This window comes from Alexandromys fortis, unplaced genomic scaffold (genome assembly GCF_014885135.2).
Source record: "Alexandromys fortis isolate MF-2015 unplaced genomic scaffold, M_Fortis_MF-2015_v1.1 scaffold_250, whole genome shotgun sequence".
In the NCBI taxonomy this organism is placed as follows: Eukaryota; Metazoa; Chordata; class Mammalia; order Rodentia; family Cricetidae; genus Alexandromys; species Alexandromys fortis.
The window spans coordinates 1,063,338-1,087,602 of NW_026068128.1; the positions used below are offsets into that span (position 1 = coordinate 1,063,338).

Below are 24,265 nucleotides of genomic sequence, written 5' to 3' on the forward strand. Positions count from 1 at the left end.
GGTGTCTCCTTTCAGCAATAAAAACCCAAACTGAGACAAACTCAAGTTGAGTAGGAACTTGGAGGCAGGAGCTGAACCAGAGGCCATGGAGGAGTGCTGCTTACTGATTTGCTCCTCATGGCTTGCTGAGTATATTTTCTGATAGAACCCAGAACCACCAGCCCAGGGACGGCACCACTTAAAATGGACCATCAATCACTAATTAAGAAAATGCTCCACAGCTTTACTTATAGCCCACTTAAGGAGAAATTTTCTCAACTGAGACTCCCTTCTCGCTGGTGACTATACCTTGTGTTAAGTTGACATAAAACTAGCCAGCACAACTAGTATGTAAACTATTGAACTATGATGGTATATTTGACAACTAAATTCCAACCTACCAACACACACAACATAAATAATATTCAAAGGTGGTTGATGTTTGGGTCACCAGACCAAGTATGTTATTTTACAATAATAAAGGAGCAAGAGGCCCTCAGATAACTCCTAAGGTCAACCTGTCTGCTGCATGAAAACTACAACAAACATCATTTCTCCTCTGCTCATGGTCTTCCCATTGCTGCCTGCTAAATAGTTGGTCATCGTTATCTACTAATAATGCACAAGTAACAAACTTAGCAACTAACATTATTTTCAAGAGGTAAATACTAAGTCCTTTACCATTCCTGTCATCTGTGCTTCTGACTTCAGCTTAGGTATCTCTATAAGTTGGCTGTTGCTGACAAGAGTGACTCAGCTTGTGATACAACTGACTTGTCCACAGGTTCTCAATGTTCTGTGTTCTAAAGGCTGCTTACCTACCTACTGTCTATTATACCATACTTACTATTTTGTGGTGGTGGGGATTGAACTCAGAGGCAAGCATTGTAAGGTACACCCCAGGCCACCATGCATTTTACTTTAAAAAAGCATGGATGATAACTTTACTACAAGAGTCTTAGAATGCTCTGATTATGGAGGTATTCCATTTCAGAAATGTTAAGATTTTTGAAATTAAAAGCTGTCTATCCCTATGACTGGCCTTTGGCACGAGAGCACCTTGCTGAAGTCAGAGCACCTGGCTGGAGTCCTCAGGGTGATTATTGCTTTTGTTTGGGTAATCCCTACACAATTCTACCCAGCTCTGGCTCAGGGTCTTCAAGGACAAGGTATCAGAAATGAATTTCTTGATAGCCGTCTAAATTCTAATAATGTTGCAGAATATTCCTTTCTATGTGTCACTGTGACTGCTTTAATAAAAAGCTAAATGACTAATAGCTAGACAGGAAGCATAGGTACGACTTTGGACAGAGAGAGCTCTGGGAGGAAGAAAGGCGGAGTCACCAGCCAGACAGAAAACAGAATAGAGAGTAGAGTAACCTAGCCACATTAAAAACAAACAAGCACCTTGGGGAGGGTTGGGGGGGGGAGAGGCAGGGAGGGGAGCAGAGAAAATGTAGAGCTCAATAAATATCAATAAAAAAATAAACTACTACCTGCTTAAAAAAACAAACAAGCAAAACAAAAGCACCCAAACAACAACAAAAACACTGTAGATTAAAAAAAAAATGGGTTAAAATTTAATCTATAAGAATTACTTAGGAACAAGCCTAAGTAAGGCCAAGCTTTCATAAATAATAATGTCTCTGTGTCATTTTTTGTGAGATGACAGAATAGTGCATCATAATGCCATGAGAGCCAGATATATCATTCATTATGGAACTACGTCCTCAGAACAGGTTTAAGAAACACCTAATCCTTGACTATAATACCACCTATACTATCTCAAAATGCAAAGGATTATTCATAAAGAGAAAGTAGGAATTTTATCACACTGAAAAAATGTGAAAAGGTCTTTTGTTTTCATTTGCACAAACTCTCACAAGGGCTAAAAAAATCAATCTGATAAGCAAAATTTGTACAGACATGTAATTAAATTAGAAACAACTTTTCTAGCTTATGTGATAATACTCCTTCATGAGACAGTTGAAAAAGACCCAGTGGGGTGTGGTGGGGCATACTTTTAATCCTAGCACTTGGGAGGCAGAGATAAGAGGATTTCCGAGAGTTCCAGGCCAGCCAGGTCTATAGAGAGAGTACCAACACAACCAAAGCTATGTAGAGAGACTCTATCTCTACAAAACAAAACAAGCAGAAAAGCACTCAGATGAAGTTAAACTACTGACCTTTTTTTCTGATTCTCTAGCCATCATCCTCTTCATCAAACAGGTACTATGCAGACTCCTTTCTCAAAGAGCCCAGGAAATTATACTAGTGTCATCAAACTGTCACACTGACTCTTTAGAATAGTCTCTTGTTCCCCTCTCTCTTGATTTTATCAAGCTCATTATCTGCACAAAGTATGCAGAATTAGGTTTACTAAGTAACCAAATCAAGCTCAGGCAAAATTACACTGTGTCATTCTTCATTAGAGAGATAAAAATCAAAATCACACTACTTCATACTAAGAGCTAAAATATGGACTTAACAAAACAAACAACGAACAACAAGGCCCTGATGCTGCCAGGGAGCAAAGGTATGCCGAGTTCCTGGGGTTCTTGCACTTCCTTGACTAGGAACATGGTACATGCATTTCAGATGGGTTTGGCAGTTTCTTACAAAGTTAAATAGAAACTTTCCATACAAAAAGTATATCCTCGTCAACCTCATTCTCCTATCCCCTAGATCACAATGTGGAAATTTTATTCAGAATCATTAAAATTGTAGTAACACCTGGCTGGCATGGTGGTGCATGCCTGTAATCCCAGCATTCAGGGAGGCAAGGTAGGCTGATCTCTGTAAGGTTAAGGCCACCACGGTCTACATAGTAAGTTCCAAGTCAGCAAAGGCTATAAAGTGAGACCCTGTCTGAAAATGCAAAACAACTGCAACAACAGAGAAATAACCCCAATGTCTATTAGCTGGTAAATATATAAACAAATTGTAGCATTCAAAAACAAAAACAAAACCCCACGAGACAAGTAACAACGTATCAATCTCTAAAGTGTCACACACTGTGCCAGGTGGTGGTGGCCCTGCACGCCTTTAATCCTAGCACTTAGGAGTCAGAGGCAGGCGGATTTCTGTGAGTTCGAGGCCAGCCTGGTCTACAAGAGCTAGTTCCAGGGCAAACTCCAAAACGACAGAGAAACCCTGTCTTAAAAAAAACAAAAATAAAATAAAAAATAAAAAAGTGTCACACACTATGTGATTCCACTTAAAGATATATGAGGAACACAGCAAAACCTAAGGAAAGCAATCCGATTGGAGACAGCTAGCTAGGATCTGGCTGAGACAGAAGGCTGTATAGGAGAGAACTTCTCTAAGTTCTAAGGTTTTCTGAGATATCCTTAGAATATTATCCCCAATTAAAAACATTCCTGAGGGGTGCCACAGGAATCACTCTGATGTTGCTATACCAAGGTCACCCTCTAGTCCAGAAAGAAGTGGAAAACAGAGTTAATAGGGACTAGTACTCTATGTTAGGGTGTTTGATCTCTTGGAGCTGGAGGTACAGGAGGTTGAGGGCCTGCATGGGTGCTGGGAAGAAAACTCAAGTCCTCTGAAAGAACAGTATCTGCTCCCAATTCTGAGCCAACTCTCCAGAACTGAATTCCCGATCTTACATATTAGGGCTCTTATCAAGCCCAAGGCTCACAAAGAGATTCAAGGAAAACACTAAGGAAACAGCAGTTGCAGAAACATTCGCCAGCACACTCCAACGCAGAAGGTTAAGAAAGAAGCACACCATCCTGGTCTGTGTGTGGCTTGCAGTGAAAATCAGAAGTTATTCTTAGCACACTAACTTCTCACTTGTAAAACTTCCTTACAACAGTAGGTGAGAAACTGCTGAGGATTTCGCAAACAGATCTGGACATGACCCCACCACCAGACTGCAGCTGGTTTCATTTTCTGAAGGCAAGAGAGACCTACCTAGCTAGCCTACTCAAGATGCTATGCATGTGTGTTCTAGAGTCATCAAATAATAATGTCCAAGGTCATTCTAGCAAATAACTCTCTTGTAGAAATACACTAAAATGCAAAACATTTCATTAATAAACAAAAAGTATCTAATTACCTATTTCAAATGAAAAAGAAACTGGTGAGACATTAAAAATTGTTTTCATAAGCAAGTTTCAGTAACTAAACTGTATAAAAATTAAGGTATTCTGTGAACTTCTAGAAAACAAACAAAAATTCTTGCCCCCTGATGTCTGTAAAATAAAAATCTAAAACCTTACTAGATAAAACAAAGCCTCTGGAACTTTTAGACACAGCCCACCGGAACTATGCACCTATTCTCGGCCCAAGCATTGACCACAGTGCAACTGTCTGTCATTTCCTAAAATGCATTACAACTTTTTATGTTCTCAATGTTGTTCCCTGCAACTGACAGCTCTTCTCAGTCTCTGTATACTCATCCTCTGAGGTCCAGCTCAAACGTTATATTCTCTTAGAATCCCCCAAGTAAAGCCAGCTGTTCCCTTTTACAGCCCCACAGTATCCCTGGAGTGCGCATTTGTCTTGATCACGTCAGTCTCTCTTTTAGGCTAGATTGGCATCTAGAATGAGGCCATTTCTTATATTTGCAACTCTGGTTCTTGACAGGTGTTAGCTCCAGGTTTGAACTAGATGAAATCCTCAAAAGCAAGAGTAACAAAGATATTCATTAAGAAAATATAGAGTATATATATATATCATTAAATAAGTATCACTCAGAGACAAAGGAATTTATAAGTAAAACTACAATTTTTTTTGGTTATACTAAAAATTTCTCTTAAATCATAAACATGATTGTTACATTCTGGATCTGAACCCTGAAGGTTCTTGGGTTAAAGGCAGCCCTGGTAAGATGACTGGAGCCTGGGGACTCTCCACCATCAACTGGTTCATCTATGGATAGATTTTTAGTACTGCCAATTAGCAGAAACCAGGAGGTGAGACTTCTTGGAACACGGGAGGCATTTTTGTCTGTTTTAAAACATTGTCTCTTGTGGTGATTTTTGTTTGTATTTTAATAAATAAAGCATGCCTGAAGATCAGAGTACAGAGTTAAGTCACTAGAGTCCAGGTAGTGGAGGCACACACCTTTAATCCCAGGACTCTGGAGACAAGAGGCCTGAAAGCAGACAGATCCCTGTGAGTTCAAGGCCACCCTGGGAAACACTTGGTTGATCCCGTCTCAAAGAGAAACAGAGGGGGCTGGAGAGATGGCTCAGTGGTTAAGAGCATTGCCTGCTCTTCCAAAGGTCCTAAGTTCAATTCCCAGCAACCACATGGTGGCTCACACCCATCTGTAAAGAGGTCCGGCGCCCTCTTCTGGCCTTCAGGCATACACACAGACAGAATATTGTATACATAATAAATAAATAAATAAATAAATATTTTTTTTAAAAAAAGAAACAGAGCTCGTACAAAGGTGATCTCAGCACTTGGGATCACACGCCTTTAATCCCAAGGAAGTGGAAACAGGAGTGATATGGTTGGACAGGGAAGAATATAAGGTACTGCATTCAGTCTGTGAAGGCAGACTGAGCGGCAGTCAGTCTGAGGTTGCAGTCTGAACAAGCAGTCTAGGCAGTCAGAAGACAGGATCGCCTCTTTGATCTAAGCAATGGTGTAAAGGTAAGAACTCTAGTGGCTGGCCACTGCTTCTCTGATCCTTCAGCTTTCACCCCATAGTTGACTACGAGCTTTTATTATTAAGAACAATTAGAATTCATGCTACAGGTTCTCATAAAACCCAGGGTGTCTGCAAACTCTACATAGCCAAGGATGACCATGAACTTGTGATCCTCCCACTACTACCTCCCAAGTTCTGTAATTATAGGTGTATTCCAGCATGCCATCTTGGAGGCACACTCCCGAACAGTGGTTCTCAACCTTCCCAATGCTACAACCCTTGAATACAGTTCTTCCTCATGTGATGACCCAAGCCATAAAATTATTCTTGTTGCTACTTCATAATTGTAATTTTGCTACTGTTATGAATTGTAAACATCTGTGTTTTGTGATGGCCTTAGGCAACCCCTGTGAAAGGGTCATTTGACACCCAAAGGGGTTGCAACCCCCAGGTTGAGAACTGCTGCTCTAGAAGAATATATCTTCATCTAGTCCCTTGGTTACTTGCTCAATCTCTACTCATCAGTGGTCAAGAGGTTAATGGTTCTTCTCCTCACTTCCTCTCCACAAGCCTACAGCAATGGGGATTGACAACCATGGACTGAAACTGTAAGCCAAAAAGTCCTCCTTTTGTTTATACTAGGTATATTGTTTCAGCAATGGAAGCTGGGGGACTCATGGTTTCCCTAAAGGAAAACCTATCATCTTACCAAGGTATCAGATTGTCTTTAAAAGATTTCTCTTAAAATCTTTTCTTAATTATATCACTTAGCCTTTTTTTTTTTAAGTTATACCACCTAACGGCCCTTATTTAATTTTCTCAATAATAAACACTACATGTAATAGTGAAGGCACAGTTCCCTGAAAGGCTATAGGTCTAAATCTAAAACATAACACAACTGATAAGAGACAGTGTCTTCTATCCATGTCAATAATTCTACCCCAGAGTTAAAGAAGATGAGCATCACCATGAAGTTCTCAACATGGACTGTGATTAGCAATGACAGTCCACCAAATCCTTACAAGAGCAAGTAACCTATGTGTGGTCTAAATGAGAATGCCCCCCATAGACTTATGTACCTGAATACTTGGTCTCCAGTTGTTAGAACTGTTTGAGAAAGATTAGGAGGTGTGGCTTTGTTGGAGGTATGCAACTGGGGGTGGGCTTTGAGGTTTCAAAAACCCATGCCATTCCTAGTTAGTTCTCTCTGCTTCTTGCTTGTGGATCAGATATAAGCTCTCAGCTACTGCTCCAGCTACCAAGCTTCCTACCATGATAGAAATGGACTCTTACCCTCTTGAACCCTGAGCCCCAAATTAAATGTCTTCTTTTATAAATTGGTTTTGACATAGTGTTTTGTCATGGCAATAAAGAAGTTACTAAGGCACCCGCTAATCAAGTAAATTATTTTAACAACTACTTAAATATGTCGGACCATATTATATCAGGATTTCATAGCTTAATAAACCTTTTCTTTAATTTTTAGTATCTGTACTCGTTACACATTCCAGCTCTCAAATGAAGCAACAAAAATAGATCTTAAGTGATCACAGAAGAAAATCTGTCAAATCTAAAAATTATGTAAAATTAGCAGTATGGATATAAAGATATTTAAGCTTGATGAGTCGTAATCAGAACTCTACCTTTAAATCTAATCACCAAACATTTATTGCACAATGCACAGCACAGGATGCTGGTATGCGGGAGTAAGGACGGAGGTGATAATGGAGGTAATAACTGCATGATACTCTATTGAGCAACCCTCTCCCACATCAGCAGGTTATTACTCTTGTCCTTAGAGGAGTTTAAGTAATTTGCCCAAGGTATTTGGCCCTTGGTAATTTGAACTAGAATTCTGTCCTGTCTGAGGACAAAGGACAAACACCAGTAACAACTTATAATACTTTATTTCACAATTTCAATTTCTAAAAGATATAATGCTGGGACTTCAGAGTTGGAAAACACAATCGGGTTGAGACAGAAGAATTACTTTCCACCCCTTCTACATTATACCAATAGAAAATCAAGAGTCAGGTAGGGCAGCGAGTATCTTTAAGAAATTTGGTGAAGGGGTGTGGTGCAAAAGAGTTTTCTGTGCAAATCTAAAAAAAAAAAAATAATAACTGATGTGGCCAGGTGGTGCTACTGAGAAACCCTGTCTCTAAAAATCAAAAAGAAAAGAATAAGAAACTGATGTGTTCCTAGATGCTATGGTCTAAAGGTTTCTCCACCAACACCCTCACATACCACAAATACATACATTGAGCCCTAATCTTCAATATGATTATGTTTGGAGGTGAGGCCTTTGGGAGTTTTTTAACTCACATGGGCACAGAGAAAAAGTCTCTTTAAGATGTCCCAGAGACCTGCCTCACTCTCTTCCACTATGAGACACAGGAAGAGGTGCTGGTTTTGAATAAGGAAAACCTTTATTATGGACTTCCTTGCCCCCAAAACTCTGAGAAGCAAATTTCTGTTATTTAAAAACTACTTAGCTTATTATACTTTGCTACAGCAGTCCAAACAGACTAAGCTATTGGGACTTTGTTAGGAAATTTTCCAGACATGTCACCATGCAGGGAAAACACAAACACTAGCTGGCAGTATTTCTATCCTGCCTTAAGGACCTTCTTAAGTTAACATAGACCCCCAAAGATCTTTGAAGAAAAGCACCTATATGAAAGACAAAATGCAACACAAGCAAACAGAAATAAATTCAGAGGAAAATAAATATGTAGAAAAGAACCAGCATTTCCAAAGAGAGATAACCAGAAAAAAACTTTTTTTTTTTGAAATTTTGAAGGCATTCCTCTACTCTTGTGATGTTGTTGAACACAAGAGCTTCTACTTTGAAGCACCCCACCTCGCTCTTGTCCCCCTCCCCAATACCTGGAGGGTCCTTGGAATTCCAAACAGTCTACATTACACTCCCTAGTGTACGTCTATTTTATCTGCAGTGCTAAGTTCTGGCCAGTCCTGCTTACTTTGTAATTTATCTCACTGTTCCAGAAACTTTGCTTAAGTAACTTTAATTTCTGTGATTTCCTTCATTTTTTTCTGTTCTCTCTTGAGTTCTAACTATGTAGGCTTAAGTCTATTAATTTGCTTTGGCTGTGGGCTGTTCTCATTTGTTTTCTATTTTTTCTTTTCTCTTTTCATAGAAAAACTTTCTTCTACTAAAGTTTAGGGTTTTTGTTTGTTTTTGAGAAAGGGTCTCACCTTGGTCAAAACCAACCTTGAATTTGCTGTGTTTGTAAATCAAGGCAGCCTCCAGCTCAGAGAAGCTGCAGCACAAACAGGTTCAGCTGGAGCAGGTAAGAAGGCCATAGCAGTTTCTTACAATGGCAAAACAAAAATGTGGTAGGTTTGAACATAAGAGCAAACATTTACACTGAAGAGGTTTTACAATATAGGGCTTCTCAACAGTGGTCCTATTGACACAGCTACAGGTCGGTCTGTCTGTCTTTCTTTCTTTCCTTCCTTTTTAAAATTTATTTTTATTTTATGTACATATTTGTCTATGTGAGGGTGTCAGATCCCCCGGAAATAGAGTTACAGACAGTTGCAAGCTGCCAGGTGGGTCCTCTGGAAGAGCAGTCAGTGCTCTTAACCACTGAGCCATCTCTCCAGTCCCCCTTCCTTTCTTTTTTTTTTTTTTCCTTCCTTTCTTTCTTATGACAGGATCTCTCCATGTAGCCCTGGCTGTCCTAGAACCCTTTACATAGACCAAGCTGACCTCAAATTCACAAAAATCCACCTGACTCTGCCTCCCAGAGTGCTGGGATTAAAGGAGTGTGCTAGCATGTCAGACTTAAAGTTCTTTGTTAAGGAGGCTGCCCTGGCCCTACAGAGACCTCTGGCAGCATACCTGGTTTCTATCTACTAGATGCTAGTAGCACATCACCTGCTCATATCTGTACATCCCAATACTGTTAAACACATCCCCTACCACCTACTAAGGACCACTTGGCTAAACTAGTAATAGAGAAAAATAAGAAAAATTTGAAAATTATGAACTCAACCTGGTTGCCTTTTAAAGTCAACACTTGGGAAGCAAAGGAGGGCTCTACAATTAAGAAGTCTCTACGAACACTACTAAAATCCTAGTTTAAAATACGGAGGTAAGGGGCTGGAGAGATGGCTCAGAGGTTAAGAGCATTGCCTGCTCTTCCAAAGGTCCTGAGTTCAATTCCCAGCAACCACATGGTGGCTCACAACCATCTGTAATGAGGTCTGGTGCCCTCTTCTGGCCTGCAGGCATACACACACACACACAGAATATTGTATACATAATAAATAAATATCTTTAAAAAAAATAAAATAAAACATGGAGGTAAGTATTTGCCATCAGAGGTACTAAGTAAGCATTTAAAGCACCTAAGGCAAACTCTCATCTGTTTAACAAAGTAACCCTAGTAAGGTATACTGAAGATGAGCTAGCCATCCTGGAAGCAGAGCAACTACCCAGAAGGACATTTGAGAGATAAAATAATTGCAGTTGCAGAGCTGCAAAATGGTAAAGGAACAAGAGACACTTTAGAATGTCTAAGTGAAGAGTTATACCTGAGAAAAAGGAAAAGGGGAAATAAAACCATGTTCTAGCTAAAGCAAATAAATAGATGAACTCTAAGTAGAGACTCTAGATGAGCTGCCTTCACCATCAAAAGCTGAAGTCATACAAAAGTGACTGTGCTCACTTAAGACAATACTCAAATATAGCAGGAAGGCAGAAGAAAAAACCCACAGTGATATATAAGTAATAATGATGAGTATGACATCAATATCTACCTAAAAATAACAAGCATGCAAAGCTACAGTCAGACAACGCAAGCATTTAGACATAGAAAAATGCCAACCACCAATGCCGAAGTATAGCCTCCCGTTATGGCACTGCATAGAACCTAGATGTCCACTGTTTTCTCAACAGAATTGGACTCACACATAGTCTGCATTCCATCTCCTTTCACTTCATTAAATGATAATATCAGGAAGTGCCAGACCTCTCTCTATCAATACTTCCATTTAAGACACTGGTGAGTATTATCTGAGAAGCCTCTCACAGGAAAAAAAAAAAATCAATGTTTTGTAAGAATGAACAAAATAACTGGGCGGTGGTGGTAGTGCACCTCTTTAACCGCAGCAATCATTTAAAAGGCAGAGGCAGGAAGGTCTCTGTGAGTTTGACGCCAACCTGGTCTATAGAGTGAGTTCCAGGACAGTCAGGGATACCAGAAACCCTGCTTAAAATAAATAAAATAAAAAATGAATACAGCACCACAACCATTCCAAGTAGTTTATCTTTTTTTTAATATTAATTTATTATGTATACAACATTCTGCCTCCATGTATGCTGACACACCAGAAGAAGGCACCAGATCTCATTACAGATGGTTGTGACCCACCATGTGGTTGCTGGGAATTGAACTCACGACCTGTGGAAGAACAGCCAGTCCTCTTAACCACTGAGCCATCTCTCCAGCCCAATTCCAAGTAGTTTAAACAAGAGAGATTAAAATTAAAAGATTACTCATTTGATAAGGTCTTTAGTAGATAGTGATGAAAAGATTTAATCTACAAGACAACAGAGAAACCAAGTCATTAGAGATCTCTACTATACAGCTGTGAAGCTGCTGTCCTCAAATGAGTTAATAAACAAAAAGCACCTGTGACAGTATCTGGTATCTCAATAAATGCTGGTTATTACCATCATCATTAGATGTCGAAAACAGTTCCAAATGTAAGAAGTAGCGACAGCACAAAACACACACACACACATTTGACATTTACGCGTAAACAAAGCATGCAATTTACATTTACACATATTTTTCACTTCTTTCCTATATTTATATGCTCTGTGCTAAAAGTACCCATTTTAAAACTTTAGTAGTTCCAGGTGTACTGTGCACACCTTTAGTCCCAGCATTCAGAGGCAGGAGGAGGTCTGTGAGTTCAAGGCCCGCCTGGTCTTCATAGTAAGCTCCAGGCAACCCAGGACTACATAGAGAGACCCTGTCTCAAAAAACAAAACCATTAAAACATTAATAAATATGTACCTTACCTTACTGTTTCTAATCTATGATACGCGGTGTCTATTCTAACTTTCTCCTACATGGCAGAGTACTCATACATGCTATGTCCCAAACCTTTTGAAGGAAACAGCATGAAACCACCCCCAAGCAATAACTAAAACTGGACACACTAAAGCAAGCAATCTCAATACCAAAATCAATAGTCCACAATTAAAAACATAAGTAGAGTAGAAGAGGGATGATCTCCTCAGTGAACATCACCCTCTCCGTTTGCTCTTTTTGGGGTACTATTTAGGAGTACCCCATTTGGATCTTGTCCAAATGAACAGGCAAGAAGCATGGGAAGAACTGAGGAACATAGATAGACTCCAGATAGAAACAGTGAGCTCTGCTGTCCCCCTCCTTCATCTTCAGCCCTGGAAATGCTGACCATTGCTCACTATCAAAAGATGACACTAAAGATCTAGATTTCTCTCAATACAAAAACTTAAAATAATAGAGCTCTCCTAATAAGAAAGAAAAAAGATATTATGGGGATAAGTCATGGATTGGAATCAGCTTGCCAATTATGCCGTGGAATACCTCCAAGTGGAGGATAGCCCGTTAGAATTTGAAGTCTCCTTACATCCTTATAGGCATACAAATGAATATTTACTAGTCAATACTCCAGCAGAGACCCTCCCCTAGACTTGTAATATATAAAAACAAAAGGGAGAAACATGCCACTTCTGCTGTCAAGGAATGCCACTGAACAACATAAAATGCAGGGCCAAAATAGACATCCAAAGCACTCTTTATGAACTGTTAAGTGATCTCCACTCATACGCAGAAGCCTACTAAGGAGAAATTCCTATGATAAAAATGCTCGACACCTTTCAAACTAAAGGAGGCGGCTTATGGAGTGACTACAGAGGTTTTGAACAGGTGAAGTCAGTAGGAGAGAAGGACAGCACAAACAGAAGTATAAAACAAACTGGAGAGAAGCCCGTTTGTCTACATTAAAAACTTGTTCCATGGGAAGAAAGATAATAAGCTTGGAAAAGGCAGGCTGTGGCCAGAAGCAAGTGTCCTGAGCCTTGAGCATCAAGCTGCACACAATCTATATATACAGCAACCACTCAACACTGCTGCCGACCCTGGAGGCTGTGTCCTAATAATGAAATCCCCATGTATCACAGAAAACTATTTTTTTGATTTTTTTTAATTCAACAATTCAAAAATCACTGATTAACAAAAGCAGGATGGAGCTGAGCTACAGTTTGTTAATCTCTGTACACTAAGATGCTGTCTCCAGTAGTTCTATAAGGGACATTTGTCCCTGAGTTTCAGGAACCAAAATAATCTTAATTCACTTAACAACTGTATGAATTCATACACAAAATCAAAAGCCATATCCATAAGGGTCAGAGCCTCTCTGAAGCAAAATAAATTTTTCTAGGATTGTTAATATAGCCCACTGGAATAGATGCAGAAACGCCTTCAATTCTGCGATTCATCTCACCAAATACAAGTACCTGAAGAATTAGAAACTATTCTTACTGCCACAAGGTAACCAGGAGTAAACTTAAGAGGACAAGCAAGAAATGACAGGACACCCAAGCTCTAGTCTTCTACCTGCCACTGAGGCCTTGCTTGAAGTCACTTTCAACCTGATAGCTGTACTTCTCACCCCTGTGAAAAATGAAGTTTAAATTACTAGCTGATTACCACGATTTTCTCTCAGATTTACCACTGTATGATTCAACTATTTGAATAACAAAGAAAATAAAACTGACTGTTAAAAGCATGAATAGGAGAAACAGGCTTTGGGTAATAGTGGGGCAGACAGGATGTTTGTTTTGTTTAAAGTATCTAGCATTACAAAAAAACTCAAGAAAGAGGAAGGGAGAAAGTCCGTGTATTTGGTTAAGAGAACACTGGCTCCCTTTTGGAACACAGTCCTGGTAATTCAGAAGCAAATATGGAAGTAGAAATAACCTCTTGGAAGGAAAATGAGTAGGGTCGTCAAATAAGAAAACACTATCTGACTAGCTAAAAACAAAAGTTTACACTGACTAAAAGCAAAAGTTTGCATCTCAAGAGCAGTACTGTGCATGATCTCAGGAAGCAGGAACCATGGGTAAACTAGTGAAAACCAAGGAACAAGAAATAGAACATAGGCTCATCAGATAAGGGAGACGTCAGACTTCCAAGAGAGAAAGCAAGCATTGCAAAAGCAGTTTTTAAGACAACAGATAAGTTCCTGCAAATCAAGGTATGTGTATATCTCTATCAAGACTTACACAAATCCAATTACTACTGTAATCTTATGCAGGGTTCCAACTATGCTCTGTTTTCTAGAAGCTAGAAACTAAGAATTAATTTTATCTCTTAGAATGGAAACCAGCATCAAACAAAATGAAGGTTACCTTTCTCTTAAAACCTACTACTTCCTTCCTTGATATAGTACAAAGTACAAAACCACTGACTGGACTCCAGTTTCCCCACCTCCCACCCCTTAGTTGTTGAAACTGTTCCAGAGGCAAGACCTCTAATTCCTGTTTATCTGTTCTAAAGAGAATTAGTGATGCCTCACAGATAAATACTGACACCTAACTCAGCCTTGAACAACAAACATACGGATCGCAGGGGTACATATTTTTAATCCTTGCACTAGGGAGGTAGAGGCATGCGAATATCTGAGTTCCAGACTAGCCTTGCCTATATAGTGAGTTCCAATTCACCAACGCTTACATGGCAAAGAGCAAAACAAAACCCTAGGAATCAACTTATTGTCCATCTGATGAAAGCGGGGGATTTAACTGGATAGGTACAAAACCCTAATAAAGTAACTTCTGCGTTGTGCCAGGGGTTGTCGGTGTAGCAATGAGTTGCTACAATATAAAAAAAAGCCCTAAACATTTAGGAATCTGAAATGATCGTGCATGAACATAAAGAGCTAATTCAGCTTAACACTTGACATCTATTTAAGGTATATGAGACATAAAAATCCAAAGCATTAAGCCTGACGATCAGCAGTTAAAAATACATGTTTCAAAGTGCTGGGGATATTTATAAAGTCAACCAGACTATTAATATGTCGAAATCCACTGGCCAGTGCAGGATTCCATCTTTAATCTTCTACTACTTACTGTTCAGGGGAAGCCAAGAAGTCCGGGTAGTCTCATGTCACTCGCTTTTAAGAATTTAAGTCACCCAAACTGGCAACACCAGCGAACAACCAAAAACTCAAATAAAACAAAATTTCACCTCTCCAGATGGTAAAATTAACTCGGCTATCTACTACCTTCTCATTCAAGTCTCACTTCCCTACTTTTTCAACAATTTTGGGTAGGCCCCATTTAGGCAGGCCAAGAGTACAACGAAGTAACAGGAGTTGGAAAACAAAACAAAACAAAACTCTGTAACAGTTAAGTCGGCCGTCCCCCAGATCTCAACTTGGGTGTAGATTTCACAAGCCCTGTAAGCTATACACTGTCAAACCCCAGAAACAGCACGGTCACCCCGTCCTGCCCACGGGCAACTGTTCCAGAATGTTTTCTTTGAAATGATCCCTAACTCTCTCGGCTCGACGTGTGAAGTGTGGACTTCAAAGAAGGCCACTCTCTCTCCCCAACCCCCGCCCGGAGCGGGACGGGACTCCTTCGGTCCAGTCTTCGATGCCTTCGTCCCTCGCAGCCTGGGGTCTCCCCCAGTTACATGGCCCCCGGGAGCCCGCGGTCTCCAACTGCCCGCCGCGCCCACCGTCCAGCTGGCCGCACGGCGCTCGTCCCTGCCAGCCTCCCGCCCCGGGCCTGTGCGCCTCCGAGCGGTCCGCAGGCTTCGGGCCTAGCCCGGCCCGCCGGCCCCTCACCTCCTTCGGGACCAGTTGGTTCTCCTCGCCGGGCACCATCGCTCAGACTCCGACCGCTCGTCTCCGCCCTGCCTGCGGGGGACGGGTGGAGGTGGCGGCGGCTCGGTGTCTCAGGAGAGAAGGGCAGCGGCAGTCATCCTCCCAACCGCCTGAGCTCCCGCAACCGCGGAGGCCTCGGCTCAGGCCTTAGACGCCAGCGCGCAGACACCGACCCAGGGCGCCGCCGCCGCCGCCGCCGCCCCTCCCCCGGTCCGCGGCAATCAATGGAAAAATGGCGGCTGCCGTTCTCGCGAGAATTCGGCGCGGTGGGCGCGAGGCCGGGCGCCTGCTGTACGCGGGTGCCCGTCGCAAGCTCGGAATCTTCTCACCTCCTTCTCGACCCTAGGGTACGCAAAGCTGCTTGAGGGCCGGTGCAAACGCTTTGTCACAACCGGGAGTCCGGTTCTTCCATCCTCCGACTCCCTCTGTTGGCGGATGGAGAGACCAGGCCCCAGAGTCATGGACACGTACCAGTTCAGAGTCCCCTTTCCGACCCTACAGTGCGACTCTTCCTCTTTCCAAGCGCGGGTGTTGCAGCCCCTCTTCAGGTACCTTTGGCCTCTTCCTGATAGACTACGCGCCTCGGAGAGAAGTCACCTTTCTGGCCTCAGTCCTCAGGACTGTTTTCTTGGCCCCCAGTCACTCAGCTCCTCCAGCCCTATTCTCCTTAGGGACCTCGGTGCCCATCCGCTAGCACCCCCCCCCCAAGTCCCTTAAAGACAAATCATTACACCTAAAGGTGCTCCCCCTCTGCACACTTTTGGGTAACTAGCTATTAACATGCTACAGGGTCAAGTCTGTGGGAGCCTCTGGGAGCAGAGGCGAAATGGGCTTCAACCTTCAGTTCTTTTGAACATGTTTTTTTTTTTTTTTTTTGTTTGGTTGTTTTTTTTTGGTTTTTTTCTTTTTAGAGAATTTTAATCTCTTCTGACGGTAAATACTGGCTGTTACACTAAACAAATCTCGCAATTAGTCATTTTTTTTTTCTTAATCCCACTCGTTCCATTATGAAGACCCAGCGAGGCGTCCTTCATGGAGACTTCCAGCAAACTCGTGATTTTACAGCCTGCTGGGCTAATTCCATCCTGCCGTGTTCCCGACACCCACAGTGCCAGCTCTCTTACCTGTGTTCGCGGCTCTCCAAACTGTTTCTATTGTACCCCTCCGGAAAGCTCTCCATATATTATATAAGCGTTATTAGAATTCTGCTATTTATAGAATTGTAAGACATCTATAAAATGTAAAAAATATAGCAAAAACAAACATTTAAAATAAATGAGGTTTTTAAATAGTAATGGTATAAAAAATCCATTAACCCCAGTGAAAATATTTAGTGAACTCACTGTGACTGACTAGATTTCATTAGTTTTAAAAGCTTTCATTCTTTATGAAACACTTATTAAAATATCTGATTCAGTGTTCAGGTTATTTCTGTAGTTGGCTTTAATAGCTGTCATAAGCTGAAAAAGGTAACCCACAAAGATTTTGATTCTAATGGAAGAAATGCATTTTCAACTACTCTTGCTAATACAATACTCATTTTTATCTGCTCCATTCTCCAGCGATACAAAGGATTTTGTTGAAATCCAGCTACTAATTTTCCATCTTTCCTAATGTCAACCAGAATTTTTTTATATTAACAGATTTGGGCTGTGGTCATAGCTCAGTGGTAGAGAAATTTCCTAGCATTGTGGGGTTCTGGGTTCAATCTGTAGTACCTTCTTCCAAAACAGTCAAGTGCTGCCTCCCAAACATACAACAAAATAAAAACAAAAATCCAGATAGGCTATAAATTCTTTAAATATACTGCTCAGATTTCTAAAAATGTTGAAAAATTTTGTCTTCACGCTTAAGTGTACATACGATGAGTTTTGAAAGAGTGTTATGAACAGTTGAGAGTCACCCGGGTCCTCTGCAAGAGCAGCAAGTGCTCTTAACCACTGAGCTATCTCTTCTGCTCCGAGACTTAAACTTTCGAAACTTCACTCATCATGGCCTGCAGAGAGAGAGAGTTCCAGGACAGAGAGGGCTATCCAGAGAAACTCTGTCTTCAAAAACAAAAACCAAAGAAACAGGCAAAAAGATTCTCTTGACTACTGAAATATTGATGCCTCTATAAATTTGTACTAAAGGTGAAAAACTCAACTTGCCTCCCCATAGTCTCCCTGGCTAGCATATACATCATTTTGGATCAAATGACAAACTGGAAGTGTGTCCAAATCTATTTCAAGCATGCCACTCCTATAACTTTAATGAGCTGACTTCCGGAGAAGCCATGCTAGAAGTGAGGTGCCAGCTTGGTCACCCTCTTTTTCATTCATGATTACATTGTTATCTCCAACTCAGGACTTCTTTCTTGAAATTCTTTCTGTCTTCCTTCAGGGACAGAGAGAACTCAGGGAAGAAGGGCAGAACCACCAGCAGACCAAGAGGAAACAGTAGGTGCAAGATGAAAGAAAGGTAGAAAACCATGAGACAAGACATAGATTAATATAAATGGGTTAATTTAAGTTATAAGAGCTAATGAGACAAGCCTAAGCAAAGGTGTAGTTACTTCATAATTAATAAGTCTCTGTGTCGTTATTTGGGACTGGTGGCAGAAGAGGAAAAAAAAAACCCTTATACAAAACAACATCACCAAAAGCAACTTGGGAAGGAAAAGGCTGTTTTTATTTGGCTTAGACTTCCACATGTACATCATAGTCCTTCAGTGAAGGAAGCCTGTGCAAAAACTCAAACAGGGTAGGAACCTGAAGCGGTGGCTGATGCAGAGCCCCTGGAGGGGTGCCGCTTACTGGCTTGCTTTCCTGGCTTCCTCAGCCTGCTTTCTGATAAAACCAGGACCACCAGCCCAGGGATGGCACCACCCACAATGGGCTGGGCCCTCTCCCATCATTCACTAATTAAGGAAATATCTTATAGTCTGATCTTATGGAGGCATTTTTTCAATTGAAGTTTCCTCATTTCAGATGACTCTAGCTTATGTCAAGTTGATGTAAAACTAGCTAGCACAATGAGTAAATCTGTGTAGCTCATATACACTGGAATAAATCCCAGTATACCAAAAAGCAATAAAGTGAAGAACCTCCTGAATTATTATCCACATTATAGATTACATACTTTTTAACTCAAGAATGGTGAGATGCTAATGTTGATTTATGGACTAAATATTGATAAGGCTTAATTTTTTTCTGGTTTTATGTAAGTATAGTTTTTTTGAGATGGGTGTCTCATGTTGCCCAGGCTGGCTCTGAACTAATTTGTGGCTGAAGATGACCTTGAAGGAGGAGGCTGTTCTTATAATTTCTTTGGTATTTTTTCAATTTTTCTTCACTTTAAATTATTTATAGTGTAATGTCACTCAAAACAAATTTAAAATTCACATAAACTCAGATTAGGGAGACATTTTTCTATTGATTTCTACTACTTGTTATTCCTGAAGTCTATTAAAGACAAGGTTATGAAAAAATGAAAAAGTGAGGAACTGGAGACCTTTGCTGTTCGAGCCTGTACCTACCCAGCCTGTTCGAGGTCAGCTGTGAGTTCAGGGTCAGTCACAGCTAGGGAAACCCAGCCTGAAACACAAAGCAAAACAAATAAACAAAAAATCAGGTGCAAGGGCACCTGCCTTTAATCCCAGCACGTTTGAAGCAAAGGCTGGAGGATCGCTGTGAGTTTAAGGCCAGCCTGATTTCCATAGCAAGGCCCAGAAGACCAGCCAGGACTAGACAGAGAAATCCTCTGTATAATTTTTTTTCCCTTGGATGAATTTTGTGGAGAAGGGCTCCTTGGGTGAAAAGAAAAAATGCTTGTTACACCAGACAACAATACATTTGACAACTAGATGTATTACAGTATTGTAGCTTGGATCCTGCAACAGAAAGGGAACATTCATGAAAAAAAAAAAAACAACCTAGTGAATTTGAGTCCTACTTTCCCTATTAGGGTTTCTATTGCTGTGAAGAAATGCTATGACCTTGGCAACTCTCATAAAAGAAAACATTTAATTAGGTAGCTTGTAGTTACAGAGGTTTAATCAATTATCATGGTGGAACATGGTGGCATGCAGGCAGACATGGTGCTAGAGAAGGAACTGAGAGTGGAGAAGGAGCTACATTTTGATCTGAATGCAACAGCAAATGAACTGAACTAGGCTTAGTTTAAGCATAGGTAATCTCAAAGGCCACCCTCACGGTGATACAACTTTCTCCAACAAGGCCACGCCTAATAATGCCACTCCCTATGAGCTTCTGGAAACTAGTTACGTTCAAACTATCACAAAGACATTGCTTGGATACATTTATTTTTTTTCTCCTTGGATGATCATTTAAATCCACTAAGCATTTTATCTGTAATGTGGGAAAAGTAATAACACTATTTACAAAGCTATAGTAAATGTTAGGAATAATCTTAGGACGAGCCTCTCCACAGATGCAAATAATTCCAATCAGATCAAATTAGACCAAATAAAAAATGCCCACGTTTAATAAATGCAAAACCCAAAGACCACTTGTTCCTTTTCTGGGCGGCAGCCTAAATAGCCTGTGGGAATGATCCTGACCCTCCCTGGGGAGTGGTCAGCTTTGGTGGACTTTTCCAGAGGTGGAGTCCAGACTAAGGCAACTCCCAGGCCGGGGGCTGAGGTGACACTTCAGTCATCTCAGACTCCTTGGATATAGGGGCGTCAGGGGCCTAGGGTCTCACTTTTGACCAAACAGTAAACAGTAGAATAATAATCCCAAAGCTACTATAGTTAAGATAATATGAAAAATATCCAGTAGGCTTCATTCTAGGAGTTTCACATATGTTATTTTTCACTTATTCCTTCAATAATTATATTCATGAATATATTGTTATCCCATCCTAAAAGTGAGAAAATTGATATAAAGTGTAGGCAGAGTTTGATATCCATAGAAAGCAATCAGCATGTGCTAGCCACAGTTATTACTGCACTGATGCTCCATTAGGGAATGCCCAGCTTTGACATGGTGTTGTGAGTAGATGTTGTTAGAGCAGTGCTTCTCAACCTTCCTAATGCGCTGACTCTTTAATACAGTTCCTCATGTTGTCATTGCTACTTCATAACTATAAGTTTACTACTGTTATGAATTGTAATGTAAATATCTGATATGCAGGACATCTGATATACATTTTATGTTACCCCAAAGGGGTTGAGACCCATAGATTGAGACTACTGACTTGAGTGTTTGTTGAATTAATTAATGAAATAGTCAATTAGCCAGAAAACAAATCTTTGCAGTTACCCAACAGCTGTACTTTCTTTGTGTCATGTTGGCTATTCTGCACTTACACGCTGTCTCCATGAGAACGATTAAAGTTTTCTATGTGGGACAAGCTAGGGCTTTGCAAGCACTCAGATTTCAAGGTGCAAGAGTAAGGAGGAAGCATCTAACAAAGTTGGTGATACAGTGCTAATCTTTCTGAAGTGATTTCTCAAGATCTTGATGATAGAATAATGGTTATAAGTTTGGCATTTGAAGAGATCTCAGTATTACTGAGGAAGTTGAAGGAGAAGGTATAATAATTACTTTATAGCATCCCGAGGATAGGTAATCCTCAACATAAGAAGAATATTTTGTGATAATAGTCTGGGACAAAAAAATGAATCAAGAATTAAAAGAATGGTTTATTTAAAATTTTAAATTAAATTATTTATTATAACATATATTATATAATATTCCATAATATGTGCTATTATTGTAATATTTATTACACTATAATTAAATCATTAACTTAAAAATTTGAACTTGTGTGTAGAAATATGTTAATATAAATTAAAAACAAAGTGCCAGTTAAAATTTGTAAGGATAACAAATGGTAAATTTTTAATATTTTTTATATAAAAGTTTTAAAAATCAACAAGGAAATTATGAATACCTCAATGAAAATATTTAAAATGCTTTATTAAAGATGAACTAACTAAAAAATCATCAATAAATATCTGATAAGATGCTCAGCTTTACTTATAATTCAATGAAATGCAAATGAAAACAAAGCAGCATTTTTAATTTTAGATTTAAAATGCTTGTGGAAAAACAGGCTCTCTTGCTCGCTTGCTCCCTCCCCCCTTCCTTCCCACTCCCATCCTACCTCTACACTTAGTCACATTTAGTGCTTAGCAGGTTGGGAGACTGTTAGTCTCTGAACCTTCTTTTTAAGATATCAGCTAATGGGATTTGATGCTTTACATTTTAAAACTTCAAACAGTTTTCAGATGTTTGAGTTTCACCAGATAAAATAATCCATTTCTCCTCAGTTTTTATAACTAGTGGTCTTCCTAGAAGATTTTCTCTCCCTAAAAGTGAAAGTTTTTCTTAAAAACAAAGCAAAACAAAATAATCATTAGTTACTATTCTCTTTCTCTTTTCCCCCTTTCTTCATTTTATGAAATGGGTGGGGGTTTGGAATTTTTTGCATAATATCATTTAAGGTTGTCAACATCTTTCACAAAACATGTATTTCACAGAATAATCCAAGTGAGTAAATAAATATAAATTTATATAAATTTTCTTGATAAAATTAATATTTATATGCTAGCCATTGATAGAATTTTATATATGCATAGAAAATTAGATCATTCCAGAAACTTTATCACCTCAGTTTCTAAACTGCCGATAGAGTGCCTCTGCACCTCACTGGTCATCACCATTTTGAAACCCTGCACATTTATGGAGGGCCTCCTGTTTCTATTGTACTGCCGTCTACTAGGGATCATAAATCCCATGATGTCTCATTTGATTCAATTACAGACACTTTAAAGTTTATTGTGCATTTGAACACTACAAACATAAGGCTCCTTGGAAGATTAAAAATACAGTAAGTAAATCTTGGAGGGTAGGGGTTTTCTGCCGGTTTTTTAAGTTTACTTATTTTTTTTTTTTAGTGATTAAAGCATTATTGTAAAGAACTTGCAAATAAAAAAAATCACACAACAGGATTACACAGAACCAAAGTCTCAACATCTCAAAGGACTTTGGGAAAGTTAGAACAGCTGTTCTGAAGCTGGGGCTTCACAGTGGCTTCTGCACTTTCACTATAAATTATATTTTTATGCACTTATCCAACACACACACACACACACTCCACAACAAACTTAAAACTAGAAAAATAATTAGCTTTATACCCTCTTTCATGACTCGTGTGTGTGTCCTTCCTTATCACCTAATACTTACCTTTCCTTGTTATCCTTTCTACATGTTATACTCACATGTACATTTGTTTATATAGATTATATATGATAGATTTGGAGCCTCCTGTGAGGGAGGACATTGGTATCTTTATTTCTGAGATTGTGTGACCTCACCGAATATTATACATTCTAAATCTAACCATTTTCTTGAAAGCTTTGTTACTTCATTTTTATTTAGAGATGAACTGTGTTGCATTTTATATGTGTGCCAGATTTTTATTATCAACAGTCATCTGTTGATGGACAACCAGGTTGGTTCTATTTCCTTGCTATAGTGAATAAAGCAATAATAAACGCAGAGTATAAATATCTCTGTTGTAGCTTTCTTAGTTACTTTTCTATTGCTGTGATAAAACAACATAATCAAGTCAGCTTATAAAAGGAAGAGTTTAATATGGCCTATGGTTTTGGAGGTTTACAGTCTAGGATGGCAGAGTGAGAGAATGCCTGAGATCCTGTATATACCCTGATTCACAGCCATGAGACAGAAAGAGATTCCTGGGAATTGTATGAGCCTTTTGAAACCTCAGATCTTAGCCCCAGTCATTCACCTCCTCCAACAAGGCCACATCTCCTAAATCTTCCCAAACATTTCCATCAACTGGAAATTGAGCCTTTGGAAACATTCTCTTCCTAATTATCACATTCTACTTCCTGGTCCTATAGGCTCTTAGCTATCTCGTAATACAAAATGTATGTAGTCCAATTTCAAAAGTTTGCATAGTCTTTCACAGTCTAAACACAATGTAAAAGTCCAAAGCCTCTTCTGAGATTCAAGGCAATCTCCTTAACTGTAAGCCCCTGTAAAATCATAAAGCATGTGCTATGCATGCCGTCCCAACTGCAGTAGTTCATATGTGCAGCTTCAGTGCTGTGTCTAGAAGCCCTGTTTCCTTGTACTCTTTCCCGCCGCCTCTGGCCCTTGCCCTCTTTCACTCTCTACCCTGTGATGATCCCTGAGCCTTGGGAGGGGTAAGATGTCGATGTCCTATTTAGGGTTGAGCATTGTGCAGTCTCTGAAAGAGGGTTGATTTTAAGGTAGATTAGAAAATGTGGAGTGTCTTGAGTGCTGTCTTGGCAGAATGCCTACCAAGCATGCATGGTGAAGCCCCAGCACTGCAGCACACACCTGTAATCTCACCACTTAGGAGATATAAGAGAATCAAAGTTCAGGGCCATGCACAGTTACATAATGAAGTTGAGGTCAGTGTGGCTTACAGGAGACACTGTGTGTGTGTGTGTGTGTGTATGTGTGTGTGTGTGTGTGTGTGAGAGAGAGAGAGAGAGAGAGAGAGAGAGAGAGAGAGAGAGAGAGAGGAGAAGGAGGGAGAGGGGGGGGGAGGAAAGGGTGAAGGAGAGAGAAAGAGAAAGGAACAAAATTTATTTATGATGGTCAGTCCCTACTTAAGAATCTCTAAGACTTTGGTCATTCTGATATAGGCTTAAGTGTAAAGAGAGAACTGACAGATTTTCTGCATCATTGAATACAGAAGACAGAAAATAATGAAGGATGTCAGAATTGTGTGTCTGAA

At 40.0% G+C, this 24,265-nt stretch overlaps 1 protein-coding gene across 3 annotated transcripts in view; it reads right to left on the bottom strand.

Moving 5' to 3' along the window:
* Usp47 (ubiquitin specific peptidase 47) overlaps positions 1–15,688 on the bottom strand; it is a 96,379-nt gene extending 80,691 nt beyond the window's left edge. For 2 of the 3 annotated variants that reach the window (XM_050125897.1, XM_050125896.1), the window contains exon 1: positions 15,485–15,686. In XM_050125897.1, the coding sequence (XP_049981854.1) occupies positions 15,485–15,523 (39 nt within the window). In that variant the 5' untranslated portion in view covers positions 15,524–15,686. Of the gene's footprint in view, positions 1–15,484 lie in introns of all 3 variants that reach the window. The other variant, XM_050125895.1, reaches the window with a different exon arrangement.
* Positions 15,689–24,265: the final 8,577 nt, after the last annotated feature.